This window comes from Zeus faber, assembly GCF_960531495.2.
Source record: "Zeus faber genome assembly, chromosome: 12".
Taxonomy (NCBI): Eukaryota; Metazoa; Chordata; class Actinopteri; order Zeiformes; family Zeidae; genus Zeus; species Zeus faber.
Genome location: NC_137196.1, coordinates 23,254,836 through 23,270,856, shown reverse-complemented (window position 1 = coordinate 23,270,856; position 16,021 = coordinate 23,254,836). Strand labels below are relative to the sequence as shown.

The following is a 16,021-nucleotide window of genomic DNA, read 5'->3' as shown; positions in this document are numbered from 1 at the left end:
TTGGATGGACAAAATCAGGCCTTGAATCTACTACGGCAGCACTGAAATGCATCATCTCAATCAGTTGAGAGAAACTACACAGTTGACCGTAACATGGTCATTGTTAGGATCATGGTCATTGTCTCCCATCTGGGTGCTCTAGATGGCAGGAAATGGTGCTTCAGGTGGTCAAAACAATAAAAATGTCTTCACCTTCCATCGGGGGCCTGCACTCTCCTCTGGACTTCCCCCAATTCCACCTGTTTAAAAGTGCCCCTTTTCAGATTTTTCTCCCTGCCCCAAAAATGCTCTGAGCACACCACTGTCCTGCGGGTAATGGAGAGTGCTGAGCTTCTCCTCCTGTCCTGCCTCACATACTGGGGGGTTGCAATGCATCTAAATCGAAATAAAGAAAATCCAAGAAATGAGTGTTATAAGATAATTTGCAACTCACCCCTGCGTTAAAATGTGTTTTACCATCAGAGCACTGCTTGGCCCTGCTGGCCAACGGGCCGTCTCCCAGCTCTTACTATCTCTGTCTCCCAGCTTCCTCTGGATTGAGCAGTTGCCAACGACTCTCAGACACCAAAACAATGGTAAATGAAAAACAATTTGAACACATGAAGATACAGCAAAAAAGTTTAGTCCTTGAGGGATCAAGAGATCACTGATCATCAGGGATTTGGAATGAGCTGCACGGATCGCACTCAACCAATCAGAGTTTACCACACCCAGAGACCAGAATTGGCCTACTATGTATGTGTAGATAATTGCTTACTATCGGCCAGCGTACTTTAGTATCTGAGTGAGAAGGACGACATACTACATCATCGTAAAGCTGCTCTACTTCCGTTCAGCACGTTGAGGGTTAATTACAACACTGCATAGAAACTTTTACCAGCATCTTACCCTCACAATGTATTTAGGGATACAGTTGGATTGCACAATGGATTGTGTCATATGTGTGAGATCCATGGGACACTTGCATACTGTCATGCTTTCATTTACATTTTCAAATTTAAAGAGTTTATTAAATCAGGTAACGCTGTGAATACTATAGAACGTAAGTCTGTAAGTTAAAGCTGGGATGAACTGGGATGAACTATTACTTTCTATCTAAGTGTTTTAAACAACTGTCAAACCTTCCTCTTCATATTTTACCCATCAGGTCAGACTCTTTTTCAGTCTCATTTCCATACAATTTGTTTTCCTCTCTAACGACCAGACAGAGTATTCCTTGACATTCCTCTTCCTCTTATTCTCTACGGCTAAAAGTCGGCAGGAGGGAGACGAAGAGGGCTGAGGGTTTTTATACGGCAGCTTATTATCAGAGCGACTGACGGGTGTTTTAGTTTTGCCAAAAGGTGAGCGCGCCATGGACAAAAGAGGTCGTATGGATTCCATTCAACCAAGAGCCATTCAGCTGCTTAATTAGACATTACGGTGACTAATGGAGTCCAACAGGACAATGGCGTCTCTCAGCCGCGTCGATTACAGGGGTGTGTCCTTTCCGCTGCTCACCGCGGGCTCAAGGACTGACTCCGAAGTTTAGAGCAAAGGGAAAACGCTGATTAACATCCCAGATCGCTGCCGGGAGCAGATCTCTGCAAAGAAGGGATCGGATCACCGATTCTGCTTTTATCCATTGTCAGTAAACCCTTTTTTGTTTGTTTTTTACCCCTAGGAGAACAAGACCTTGTCCAGAGGGCATCTTGTCTCATCATGGATGATAGTTTAATGACTAGAACCACCCATACGTAAAAAAAAAGGCTTTGCACATATTTAATTTGGGGCAAAAAAAAAGAAAAATGAAGCCCAAAATGTGATATTTTGCCCATGACACCTGATGGTTGGTAATTTGGGCGATTTAGAGTCCTTCATACAACATGTAGGTTTTCGCTTTCTCCCAAAGCCGCTTATTACAGATTTGGTGAAATTTGAGTCATATAAAAGTGTTTTAAATGTGTTTGTGCCTCTCATTGCATCTCTTATTACTTTCTGGAAATTAAATTGAGGCATTTGAGCTTTCATGCTCAATAAAAATACATAATTGAATAGTATCTCTGAAATGGGTGACTTTCAGTAATCCTGTAGTAATAATGCTTGGTGTTAAATGTTTTTTGCCTTTTGAAGGGTGATATTTTTCACAGTCACAGTATATGTGTCTGTGATTTTGTGTATGTGGCTGACATTGACACAACTTTCAAGGCACCAATAGGGATTGAAATTTCTTTTTTTGAGCAAAACCACCAAGTCGTCCTTGTTTAAAATATAGACTTTTCATTATTAGATTGTAAAATGTAAATAATTGGGGGAATCACAAAGTTTAGAATTCAAGAACATGGTGGCTTAACAAAACCTACTGGATTGAAATATTCCAAAAAGTAAAAGTTTGCATATACATATATATATATATATATATATATGTTTTAGAAGCCAATGTAGTCACAGATGCATATTATCATAATCCTCCCAAAAATTATTAAAAAGTAAATATTTATCTGTCGATGACTTGGTTTCTCTGCAACATTGATGAAGAGACAAACAATTTGCTTTACACTGCAAATCCTTTTATTCAACAACGAAATCCAAATTTAACACCCCCCCAAAAAAACCTCAAAAATATTGAAACTTTGTCAGCTTTGGTATATTCTGCATAAACTATCTTGACGCCGTGAAATAAACAGTTTGCTTACTCATAGAATTCCTTTATAAACAATAAATACAAATCATACAAAGAACAAATACAAAGAATCTGCTCATACAAAGAAATGCAGACACCAGCTGTGTATTATGCAAGCAAGCAAGTATTATGCTGTGTGACGATTAAAGATTGTTCTTCTTGTTCTTCTTCTTTAAAGAGCTTAGACATCTATTGAATCAACACTTGAATGCATTTAGGATCCTACGACTACTTTTGTGTTGCAAGAACAAAGAGGATGCCAAATATGTCCTCAGCATTAAGCAAGATGCAGTCTACGAGAACAAAGAACATATATGTTAAGTAAATACATACACAACAAAATCATCTCAGAAAATACACATATTTTTCCACTTGTTTTATTTTGTTGAATCAACAGAGAAAAAGAAGTGGGGTTTTTTTGCAGTGTCATTGCTTTAATATGATAATATGATATGACATATATACTATATATTATGGTATAACAGCTTAAAAAAAAGAAAAGATTTTGTGACTTTGCAAAGAAACAGAAAATGTTCTCCATGGGGTGTGTGGCAGAAAGTTTACATTCAATATTTGAATTGTCTCTAAGAAACACACTTCTTGTCGTCCCTGAACTTTACAGTCCGTGCTGAGCGTTTCTCAAAGCGTCTCAGAGTTAAAGGGGACATATCATGAAAAACTCACCTTTTCAGTGCTTGTGCACAAACATTTTTGTCACTGATTGTCTCCACTAAGACACAACCTGTGTAATAAGACAACCCAGTCAGTTTTTCCGGGGGCCGCCTATTTCAGAAAACATACAGTAAAAGCACCCGTTCAGGTTTGCGATCCCTTCATACGTCACTTGACGCCTAAGTAGAATTAGAGCCGCCACTATCTGAGTAACTCCACCCACGGCTGGAGAATAAAAAGCTCCACCGGGAACTGCTCAGTTTGTTTCACAGACCAGCGCAAAACTTAATAAAAAGAGGAATTAATACGTGTATAAAAGAAGTGTATAAAAAAAATTCTGCAGTGTGTATGCTGTACATAGACTTTAGGCTGCTCTGTGCTTCTCCAGAAAAAAAAAAAAAATTTTTGTCTTTTTATTGTAGATGCATTCATTTATTTAATCTATTTTATTTTCTGACTTTTACATGAAACAAAACATCCCCGCTGGGGTGTACCGGTGCGTCTGAGTGGGTGTCGGCAACGAAAGTCGGAACAAGCTTTTAAATGAGGCCTTGTAGATCTAAAATGAGTGAAGATTCAGCAAATGGGTTGCTTATGTCTTGCCTCAAATTGTGCAGAAACAGATTGTGGTGGACTGATGAGGTGAAATCTGTTAAAGTTGACGGACTAAAATCAACAGAACCCGGAAGAAATGCTCAAATCCCATTGGCTCACAGAACTCAGGGCCTCTCAAAACATGTTTTGGCAACCTCAGAGACCTATATTAATAGCATAATAGGTCCCCTTTAAGGGATTCTAGATGAGATTCATTACGTGCAAATCCATGTAAGTTGTACTGTGAAACATTAATGCATTACACCAAGCTCCACCTCTGATGTATTTTTTTCCCATGTTAGAAAAAAAGGAAGAGAACAGTTAATGGGAAGATTTTACTAAACGATAACATAGTCCAAATAATAACAATTTTACTATTCAAATCCATTGTAAATTACAGCAAAACTGAAAAGGACTTTTCTTAAAAACTTGGAGTCGGTTGGACGCTGGGGAATTTCAAACAGGCACATTATTAATAGGAATAATGTCTGGATGTGCATTTGTGTCGATTTGCATGTGAGGGATGCTGCACCTTGCTTCCCAGCACTATGAGCAAGGCACGCAACCCTCTGTGGATTCAGAGCCCTTAGTGCCAAGCCCTTAAACCTGATCTCTGAATAGATACATTTTTATTTACAATATTTCAATATGTTTTATTTATCTCTCACCAAACATAGATTTATACATTCCTCTTCTTAATAAAGTATAATTATTTAGCAATGCAACCAATTAATGATTAAAACTAACTGCACAACACTTCTTATTATAGATCAATGAATCGATCAGTAATCTTATATTGCTCAGTGTCTTATTCAATATCAATACATAACATATATACAAATATTGGAGAAAATATAAAAAACATTCCTGTACATGCACTTATTTCTATTTCCAAATGAAATGGCACAAGCAGCTGCTAAATTTATTTTGCGTATTCACACAAAATGTTTTTTATTTAAAAAAAAATACAATACATGCTAACAATGCTACTAATTGGTCAACGCTGAAAAAGTGTGTTGAAGTGTCGGGCAACGGGAAAAAAAAGTGAAATCAATCAAGAAAACGATGAAATGTGAAAATATGTAAAAATGTAAAGAAAAACAAAAAACAGCAACGTTAACAGTACATCCTCTTTTATCGTGCCTCATGGTCACATATTCGCTTTCATTATCTTACAATTTACAAAAGCTACTACAGAACAGGAAAATACTTACACTGTAGGGTAGGCGGAGATTTGTTTTCCTAATGTGATTTAGAAGCTGCAGTGACAGCTGAAAACAAAAACACTATGGGTGATACGGTACGCGCACGCTGCAGCTCAGGTTATTATTATTTTTCTTTCCCGCACAATCTCCTCCCTTCGTCCGCAATCTTTTGTGTGTTCTGCCTATCTTTCCCCGACTGTAAGATGCATCTCAAATCTCTCTCCCTCTCTTCAAAACGGAGGAACCGGCCAGAGCTTGAGGGCGGGATTCCTCACCGCAGGCTGTGGGGCTTCCTCTACTCTTTGAAATCCGTCCAATACAAGTCCCACCGGACCGCAGGCCTCAAACAAGACCACCTTTCTCTTTATCAGCGACTTCCTGGTCATGCGGGGGTGGGGGGTGGGGGCGGGGGGGTGTGGTTGTGACGGATCAGCCGATGTAGTGGGCCTCCAGCGCCACCACCACAGGTTTGCCGACGTCGTCGTCGGACGGCACCTGGGCGGCGTTGGCGTTGGGCTCCAGCGTGGGCTCCACCAGCTGGGGCAGGGAGGTGGGCGGCGGCCCCAGCGAGGCCACCATTAAGGGGAAGGTGTTGTCTTTGGTTTGCCGCCCATGGCCGTTCCCGCCGCCGCCGACGCTGACACCCGCGGGCCGGATGGCCCTGGTGACGACCTTGGAGGAGCTTTTCAGGCTGGAGCCCCGCTGGGGGACCTCGCAGTGCAGCAGCGCCCGGAAACATCTGTAGAACTGGGTCAGGAGCGGGGACACACACGCACGGGCACGCATACGCACGCACGCACGCACACACACGCACGCACGCACACACACGCACACACACACACACACACACACACACACACACACACACACACAGATTTGAATAGTACATATTTGCATACACAGGAAAAAAAAGGAGGCGCACCTATACAAAATGAGATGATCATCATTTCACAGCGGGAGAGGACAGGGAGTGTAAACGAGGGAAGGAAGAAGGGATGGCGCCGCTGCTGCTTTGTCTGGAAAGAGGGAAAACAGTAACTCTATCAGTGATTACAATCACCTGAGTTTGACTAATTGAATGGAGTCTGATTAATTAATAAATTAAGTTAATTCAAACGGAGCCCCGTCTAAAAAAAAAAAAAAGAAAGGGAAAAATTAATTCCGCACATCATTTGCCCCATTTCGCCCTCCCTCTCCCTCTCCCTCTCCCCCTACCTCTCTCTTTCTTTGCCTTCCGTGTTGCAATCATCCTCGATGCCTCTCGTCCTCTGGATAATTACAAATAATTACGACGGATTGGACCCCGTGCTCTTTTGATCCCGTCCTTTCTCATTTTCCGCGCCGTTCCGCTGGCGGAGCTGTTGGGTTTCAGCCGCCGCGGCGTAAAATATCGCCGCCAGCCGCTAATTATTTGCAAATTTCCCAAATTATATTAAATGTTGAACTAATTACTTTTGCAATCATGAGTGGGGGTACTATTACTTCACTTTCAATCGGAAAAGTGATTTGCTAATGTGGCCGCCAGTGTGCATTTGTGCATCTGCATTTATGGAAATGTCACATAACTCCATTTTGCCCCCCACCCACTGCAGAATGAGATTCGAAAGCTTCATTTCTCGGAACGAGGTTAGCCGGCGCGGGGTGCGTCGGGTCGGCGATACACACGTCTTTTACAGCGCGCGCGCGGCCAGACTTTTACGACCGGATTCTGTGATAGCGAAAGACCGTCAAAACAAAATGGAAAAATGAACACCGAAAGACCAATCTGCACGCGCGCCTGCGGCGAACGGGGGAAAGGCGCGCGCGGGAAGGGATTTCAGCGCTTCCCAGGGAGAGCAGACAGGCGCTCTCGGAGGTTTTTTTTCAGGGGGAAAAAAAAGCAGCTCCGGCTGTCAGGGCGGAATAAATAGTGAATGGACTCCCCGCATTTATTTTTCACGCCAAGGAACGGATCTGGAAGTCCCAGGATGTTGATCTCATGCAGATCTTTGGGGCTTCACTCCGAGCTACAATTCAGAATTCCTGAGTTTCCCTGGCTCAAAGTCCAGGTATCCAATCTTTTTTGATGGACAGATAGACACATGCTGAATAAATGAGGACACCAGCAGCAGCTTGAAAGCATAACAATGCATTGAGGGCATTTGGCTATAGTTTAGATTCCAGGCATTACTGCACCCCCACCCCCGGCGTATAGCCTCAAACCCCACACAGACAGAAAACAGGTGTATTCACACACACACGCACACACACGCACACACAAGCACACACACACACACACACACACACACACACACACACACACACACACACACACACACACACACACACACACACGCGCGCACACGCACACGCACCCACACACACTGTTTGGACCCAGGCCGTGATTTATTCCGTGTTCACACTTCCCCCTTTTCCCAGTCCCTGTCAGCGTGGACTCTGAAGTCACTTCCCTTGTGTAAACGTAGTGTACTTAGTATACTCAGCGAGTTTCACGTATACTTATAGTCTACTACATTTCCCCAAGAGATGCAAAAGAGATGGAGTCCATGGCGCCGTCACGGCCCGACACATTTTGAACGCGCTTTGAACGCTGCTCCGTTTTGAACAGAGGAAATAAAGACATGTTAGAAGTGAAACGGATAGAGGAAGACAGGAATACGGATATAAAGTAAATAAATACATCCAAATAATAATAATAATAAAAATAAAAATAAAAATAATAATAATAATAATAATAATAATAATAATAATAATAATAATAATAATAATAATAATAATAATTATTATTATTATTATTATTATTATTATTATTATTATTATTATTATATAACCTTTTAAGCTGCCTTTCATACACAGAGTGCAACTCAAATTATTTACAATTCAATTCAATTATTCAATTATTAATAGGACAATCAAATAGTAGTCATAAAAAAGCAAAGAATAAGTTCATATTATACGCAATTTCAGTTTTACGTAATTAATAAAGACTTGGAAGGATCACGATCATTCCTCAGCAAATTATTTCCAATCTTTATTTCTCTTACAGTATTGCTCTTGAATTCATGAGTTGTCATGTCATCTGTAATCTGATTACACAGATACTCCGATATTACTCTATTTGATGCAGTCCTTCAAATTCTCAAGTCAGGGAACATTTTAGCAAAATGTATTTTATTTCCCTTTACTCAGGGGTCTCAATTAATTTGTCTTCCTCCTCCTCCTCCTCCTCCTCCTCCTCCTCCTCCGTCCTAAAAAGACACCTTTTAGGTCTCCACCTGCGTTTCTCCGCACCCTTACGAGCAATTCTCTATTTTATTAAAGAATTTTAACATCCCGTGAGGACACGCAGGAGTCGAGGAGCTGTGGACGAGGCTTCCGACACCCTTCCAAACTACGAGAGGCAGGATGAGAGGAAGACAGGATGAGGTGGACAGGGTGCGAGACAGAGAGAATGAGCGAGAGAGAGAGAGACAGAGAGAGAGTGATATATACTGGTGTGGAGCTACGGCGGGACTTGAATGGGACGCGAAAGGCATCGCCACTCGGGTGGAGAGAGAGACAGGGAGAGAGAGAGAGAGAGAGAGAGGGGCAGAGAGGTGGAGAGAGTGACAGATGAAAGGATGGCGCATGACAAGGAGATGGAGGGAGCGTGTGAGGAGGAGTAGCGGGGCATTATGGAGCGAGCGGTTACGGACACCACTCCGGAAGGGTCGTCTCAGAGCTGTCAGAATCCGCGCATCCACAACCTGGACCCACGCTCCACGGGAGGTGGCCGGGGTCAAATGTCACGGCGTTGTCTCGGCAATGCGCCGCTTGTCTCTCTTCGACAGTTCGATATTTCGCGGGTTTCGGTGTAAATCAAGTTTTCTATCACGGCAGTTTGTTCAGAGAGTGAAGAGTCAATTGAGTCTAGTGTTTTTTTTTCCTAAACTCATATTAATGGTCAATCCAATTGGTATTGTTAACACTGGAGTCTGAATGTTAACAATGTTGCTGTTATCTATAACGTATCTTTGGCCATTTATATGATTGCCTGATCGTTAAATTCATTTCCAATTGATGTACACATTCAGATTATTATCCAGGACCACTGCCAGGTCTTGAGGGTTGTTGAATTGTCAGTCAGATGCAATTAGTGTTTTCAAATAAATACTCACAAACACGTGCAGCAGAACAGAGGTCTGAAAAATAATAATTTTTCCCACAGGAACTGAATGAAACTGAATGATAATAATCGAGCTCCGCTTCGGGGTCGGACTGGGTTTCTGCAGAGACTGCACAGTGTGTGTGTATGTGTGTGTGTGTGTGTGTGTGTGTGTGTGTGTGTGTGTGTGTTCAAGCACTTCCCCTTTGGGAATGATGCTTCCCCAATTGACCAATTACATTTTGGGGGGAATCGACTTTGAATTTGTTCAGTTATTAATGTATTGGGATCTAAAAATGTGGGATGCCGCAGCATTTCCATCACAATTTATTGACAATTTAAGGCTGTTTAAGATTTTTCAAGACTTCACTCCGAAGGTCATGTGTGCTAACAACCCATATGTTGTATACAGTATATTATATTATCCCAACAAGTTTCAACACCTTGCGCTCATGTCGTTTTTGGTATTCACTCCTTCCTGAATCATGTGGAAAAATAGTTTGGATTATCTCTTGGTAGAGAGAGAACTTTACCCAACGCGACATTAGCAGCAGCTATGACGTTCTGAAGGCGGCAAATGGGTAAACAATTTATGGGGTGACATACAACGATTTATTGGCTCCTGTCTGTTTCGACCTAAGTTAAGATCTGACATCACCCCGCCCCACCCCAAACCCAAATATAACTTTTTGGCTCATTTCTTTCATTATATGTTTTTTTTTTTTAAATTCAGCACACACCTTTTCTCAGCAGGTCTACCCTACTCAGGCCGTTTGGGCGGAAGACAATAAAGAGCAAATTCAGTCGACACTTACCGCTGAATCTCTTTCAACTTGTTGGTCCGGGCAACGGTGACGGGGTCGGGCACACGCCGGCTGCTACTTGAATCTGTACAGCATTTTTAGTCTTCAACTCGCCTCAACTCACAGTTTCCATAGCAACGGGCTGGGAGGAATTGAAGACTGAAAATGACATACAGGACATCTCTCTGTCCGTGTTTCTCTGTCTTTTTCTTACCTTTCCGGGGCGCGACAGTGATTTCTGACCCCACGGCGACAAAGTCCCCGTGGGGTCAGACAGTTCTGGCGTCCGTGGGAAGTGAGTAGGAAGGGGGGCCATGAGATTGAAACAAGACAGGGGCTGGAACACAGGCACTCATACGTCCAGGCATGGCCGTCCGGAAACATGGTCGATTAGGTGGCGTTCATTTCCCCCTCTTCCGTTTCCCACTCTCACAGCGTCGCTGTGCGGAAAGTTAGAGCCGGGACAGGAAAGTATTCCGCTCGAACGGTTCTACAAAAACAATGTAATAACTTGATAAACTATGCTTTCTCATTTCTAACGTTGCGTTTCTTAAATGTAGAAAATCAACTCGACAGTCAGAAGTAAATATTTCCCTTGTGCAGCATTTTGTGCTTCAGTGCATGAGAGCGATGAGGAAGATTACAACGTAGGGGAGAGAAAATTCGAGCAGAATTATCTGTTTACCCAGGTCTCTGTGGAGCAAAAGGAGACTTCTAGACTTTAAAACACCAGCCCCATGAATCTCTGATCCTATCTTTTGTGGTTTTTCATCCCGATAATGAACATTACGTAAAACAAATATAAAAAACAGACAATATTTTACACTTTGGGAAGTTGGAATTTCTTTCAAGTTTTTTCTTGTCTATCACAAAAGGTCAGTCGTGGGACGGACACCGACGCCAAAATTTTTAAGAAAGACCTTTCTAATTAATTTAGGCCAGCAGACAGGACCGTTCAAAGCAGATCTGGGCCAGCTCTGTCCCTTAAGCGTTGGAACGTCTCCAAGCCACCATGGCTATAGGCAGTAGTTTAGTAAAAAGCAAGGGAGACCTGCCCTTACCCAGGCGGTCTCCCTGGCCACCAAACTGGCCAGGGAGACCGCGGCTTCCCATGCCACATGAGGTCTTCAACAACAACACCATGGTGCCTTCCGAAGAAGAAGAACCTCCTCGACAACTGGGAAGTCTCATTTGGCATCCAAATCCAGTGCACCAATGGCGATGGGCCGTCCTCAGCGACCAAACAGTGGCCAGTGGATAAAGCAGTTTAAGATTCCAAAGCACCTTCCACCATAGCACCACACTTAGTGTATAGGCTGACGCTCTTTGCTGAATGATGCAGAGAGCACTCATTCTGGCCCGATGACCTGAATATCATAGGACCATTTTAAATAAACACAATCTTTTTGATACAGGGACCGCCGTACGTGGACTAAACATGGGCAAATACAAACCTTACATTCTGGCTCAGAAACGAGTCTTGTTCCCTCCTACTCCTGCGTAAAGCTAATTTTTTGATTAGAGAAAATAATGCTATATTGAATTTCACATATAGGGCAGCGGCTGGGTTCTATTTTTCTCCGGTTAATGTAATAAAGTAGCCGATGGAGTTTAAGAGAAATCCGAATTCCTGACTGACAACTACACGGCATGCCAACGTGGATCCTCTTTGCTTGTGCTTCAGGTGTCCTAACACAGTTTCCTCTCGAAGTTCAAGTTATGCTTTCTTGAGGGTAATCAGAGGAACCACAACAAAGAACTTATTCAAGACATTTGGAATGTACCCCCCCCCCCCCCCCCACCCACACACACACACACACACACACACACACACACACACACACACACACACACACACACACTGAAAGGGAAAAAGGGTCAAGGTAATTTTCAACAGATATTAGATTAAAGCAATCTGATCAAAGATTTGGCGAAAGGGAAATTTAGGTAAATGGAAAAATAAGCCAGGCACTGTTCCCTCCCTGGTTTCACTGTCTGTTTTTATGTAGTTACCACGCTCATTATTGGGCCTTGTGATGTGCATTCACCTCTTTTGGGGAGGACAAACAGGCACATTCACCACTTTGCTGTGAGAAGTATAATGGTTGTTAAGTAAAATGTTTTAAAATGGGTTTTTTATTGTTTGGTTTTTTAAATGAACCCAAAATACAGACCCCCTTACCCATAGAACAGGTCTTAAATATAAGGCAAATGTGTGTATATCGACACATTTTTTGTATGTTCATGTGGGTATTGAGGTTATAATGGTATTTTAATTCAACTAGAATGGAGGCACATCATTTGACAACCACTGATGTTACGCTTTTAATTTTGAGTCTTGGACGTGGACCTGTGCCATGGAAAGCCATGTGGGTCTGTGGAACAGGGCTTGAGAGACACACTGTTCAAGGTGATTAAATGCACATGTTTTAGATGACACATTGTCAAGAGGGTCAACACAACAATAACAACAATTACAGATGTCTACACTGTCATAACACCACGGAAAAAACAGCAGAGAAGAATGCCCCGTTCAGGTCAAGCAACCTCAGACGGTCATCTCGCGGAGGCGGAAGAGGAAGAAAACAGCCTTCTCCCGGTCTTACCTGCTTGTTCATGAAGATGTAGATAACTGGGTTGATGAAGGTGCTGGTCTTGGCCAGGAGGGAGGGGATGATGCTGGCCTCGGGGGTGATCAGACCCGGGGGGCCGAAGGTCGCCATCAGGGCCATGACGCCGTACGGCAGCCAGCACATCAGGTAGCAGATCACCATGATGATCACCATGAGGAGGACGCGCCGCTCCCGCTTCCTGGTCATGGCTGTGTTGATGCCACTCACCTGGGCAGGGGCGGTGGCGGGGTGATGAGGAGGTGAAGGAGGATGGAGGGGTGACCGGGGATGGGGAATGGCAGAGTGATGGGGAATGGGGATGGAGGGGTGATGAGGGATAGAGGGGTGTGGGGGTGTGGGGGTGGAGGGTGATGGTTGTTGAGTGAGGCAAGAAAAGAGGAGTACAAACATAGTGCTAAATTTGCAAAATGAAATGAATTTTTTTATATTTATATTTATATTTTTTATATTCCTCTGCTTTGTATCCCAGCTGTGGTTATGTATTTCCCAGTACGCGTGGGTTTTGGTACCGACTGAAGCTTTGGGTACTAATGAATCAAATTCTAATACTAACGGTGAAATACCTAATAAAGTATGAGGAAATACCTAATAGAATTTCTTCCAGATGTTGGAAGGTGTAATGGATACACATAGATTCCAGGGAAAAAGGTATTCAAACTTTCATGTGTACTTTTGCCAAATCCTTTGCCGCGACTGAGGGTCCAAACTTTTGTATTTTTCCATCCTTGGAATTCCCGGCAGCAAAGATAAAAGCGGACGGAGAGAGAAACACAGTCCTGGGATGGATCCCGGGGAAGGGGAAGGAGACGTTGCAGAGGCTGAATTAGAATGAGAATGACAGAGAATTTGAAAAGGGGTGGCGTGGCAGTGGGAAGGGACACTCGGAAGGGAAGACGGAGGGAAACTCATCACAGCGTCTTCGAGAAAACGGCCCCTTCAACCTTGCACGCCGGGCCGTGCAGAAACAGCAACGGGAGAGAAGGTGGGTACGAGGAAGTGATTTGCATCACACATAGACATGTCGGCAAATTAACAGTTAAAATAAAATATTGTCCTCATCAAACCGTCTGCTCTCTGCCTACTGACATTGTGACGTGCTGTCTACGCAATATTATCCCTGTAGAGACAACAAAAATTGACTGACTCTTTTTTTATGTTACAATAGTGCCACGTCTTTTTCTTTGAGTTCACGGGCCACTCAGAGATGCACAAGGAAAGGCGCGCGAGGGAATCCGGAAAAACAAAACAAAAACGTCCAAAAGCGCAGACAGCCAGCGTATTGCGGCGCCCAGGCCCTCGCAACCGAAGCCGAGACACATACGTACAGTACAGACAAACATCGGCGCAGAAAATAAACACATGAGGGGGAGAAAACAGCATAACTAAAACATTAAGAAGAAAATACTTCATAGGTCCATCCATCAAACATCACTCTCATGACAGCTCATCATGGAGAAAGAAGTCTCTCACGCCCTCTATCTATCACTCTATCATCTATCTCTTCGCTTTGCACTCACAGTCGAAATGCATAATGTATTTTCTTGGACTTCAACAAACACTAAATATATATGTGTGTGTGTGTGTGTGTGTGTGTGTGCGTGTGTGTGTGTGTGTGTGTGTGTGTGTGTGTGTGTGTGTGTGTGCGTGTGCTCTAATGATCTGAGGAATATGACACAATGTGAAAGTTTTCCCCCCTGCGTTCCATGATACACAAAGCCGTGGGATCCGCAGTCAACTGCCACATGGCTCTAAACTTCCAACGTTGTCACTCACACAGAGGCATTTGCCTAAATATACACTTTGCACGAGTGCTCGGTAATTACAAGACAGACAGGTTGTTTGCGCGATGGCCACAACAAGTCAGAGAGCAAACTAATGGTTCCTGCCTTTTGTGGGCTTATCAAATAATAACACCTTTAATAACACCTTTTTTCCTGGCAGGTTCTCAATGTGCCATTCATTTCCTTTTCGCCGGCTTTCCATTTCCGTCTCCCGCCCCACAGCCCGAAACCAAAACGACAGCACTTACTATTCAGCAACGACGCACCACCATGGAAACCAAATCGGTGGCACGTGTCCTGCAGATGAAGAGTCAAAGCGCAGGAATTTAACTGTGCACTCGTTGAAGTATTGACACATCCAACCGAAAAACTCGAAGTGTTAAATTTCGGTCCATGCCTTCGGGCCAAACCCCTCCTGAGGCCAGGGAATTTTTGGCGAAGATATTGCAACAAATCTTCCTCAGCATTCGAACAACGCTTTTGACAAAAGTTTCTGTCATATGTGACAGCTCACGTGCACACGTGATGCACTGGTTACAGCAGCTTTCACCTGCCGCATGTGCACCATGAAAATTTATGTTATTCGGCGTTCCCTCCAGTGTAAAACGATAACGACAACTGAAGGAATGCAGGAGCAAATGGCAATTCTTTCTGAAAAACACAACAAAACAAAATGAACAACACAAAGTCGTTATAACCCATCTTCAAGGTCAAAGTGAGGTTCCCCCACCTCCCTGCACGATTAGGGCCCCATAAAGGCTTGGGCCGGCCCTGCTTGTTGAGAATATTGCACCTCAATTCTTACCTCCCTTCACAATAACAATAAAATCAGCCATTGTACTTTATCCAACGTTATAAAGTAAATTGATTAAATAGAGTTTTATAGAGTAAAATGGCCATTTAGGGCCTTGTTGCAACACATAACACAACTTAAGGCAATACCTTGAGGACTATAAGATCTTTGGAAATCCCAAATGTACCCCCAGGTGTTTTCATGTACTTTTTCACTCAGGGGATCCCCAAATTGATTCCAAAGTTATCGTTGTTACTTAAGTCCGTATGATATCAACCTTGTTTTCAGAAAAACATGTTTTTTTTCACAATGTCATGGAGACTACACTACCCAAAGTGTAGGAGGGATGTCTCTGATCGGTGGAGCTCGCTGTTACCATGGAAATGTTTACCGCACTGGCTGATGGGTACATTCGGTACACAGCCGTACAAACGCTGTTATTATATCCAGTTAAATTGTATTTGAAGAGTTCCCCTGCAGAAAATGAGAAACATCCTTTCAAAAAACGAACTGTCGTGAGTTATTCTTAACAAAAAACACATTCTGAACCCTAAATACGGTTTGTCCCAAAAGCTGTGATTGTCCAACGTCAAGGCATTGCCAGTTCACGATTTACAGCAGAAAACATCGAAGACCAGAGCAGTTCTTGAACACAGTCTGATAAATTAATTCAGCAAATCAGCATGCAGTATGGCTGCGGCTTTGTTCAGCATGAGATATGTGTCTGAAAGGGA

General features: G+C 43.1%; 1 protein-coding gene across 1 annotated transcript in view; it reads right to left on the bottom strand.

Moving 5' to 3' along the window:
* Positions 1-5,562: 5,562 nt before the first annotated feature.
* tmtopsa (teleost multiple tissue opsin a) overlaps positions 5,563-16,021 on the bottom strand; it is a gene marked incomplete at both ends in the record, with an annotated part of 46,245 nt that continues 35,786 nt past the window's right edge. Inside the window, 2 exons of the mRNA XM_080010459.1 lie at positions 5,563-5,880; positions 12,687-12,920. Of these exons, the coding sequence (XP_079866585.1) occupies positions 5,563-5,880; positions 12,687-12,920 (552 nt within the window). The remainder of the gene's footprint in view (positions 5,881-12,686; positions 12,921-16,021) is intronic.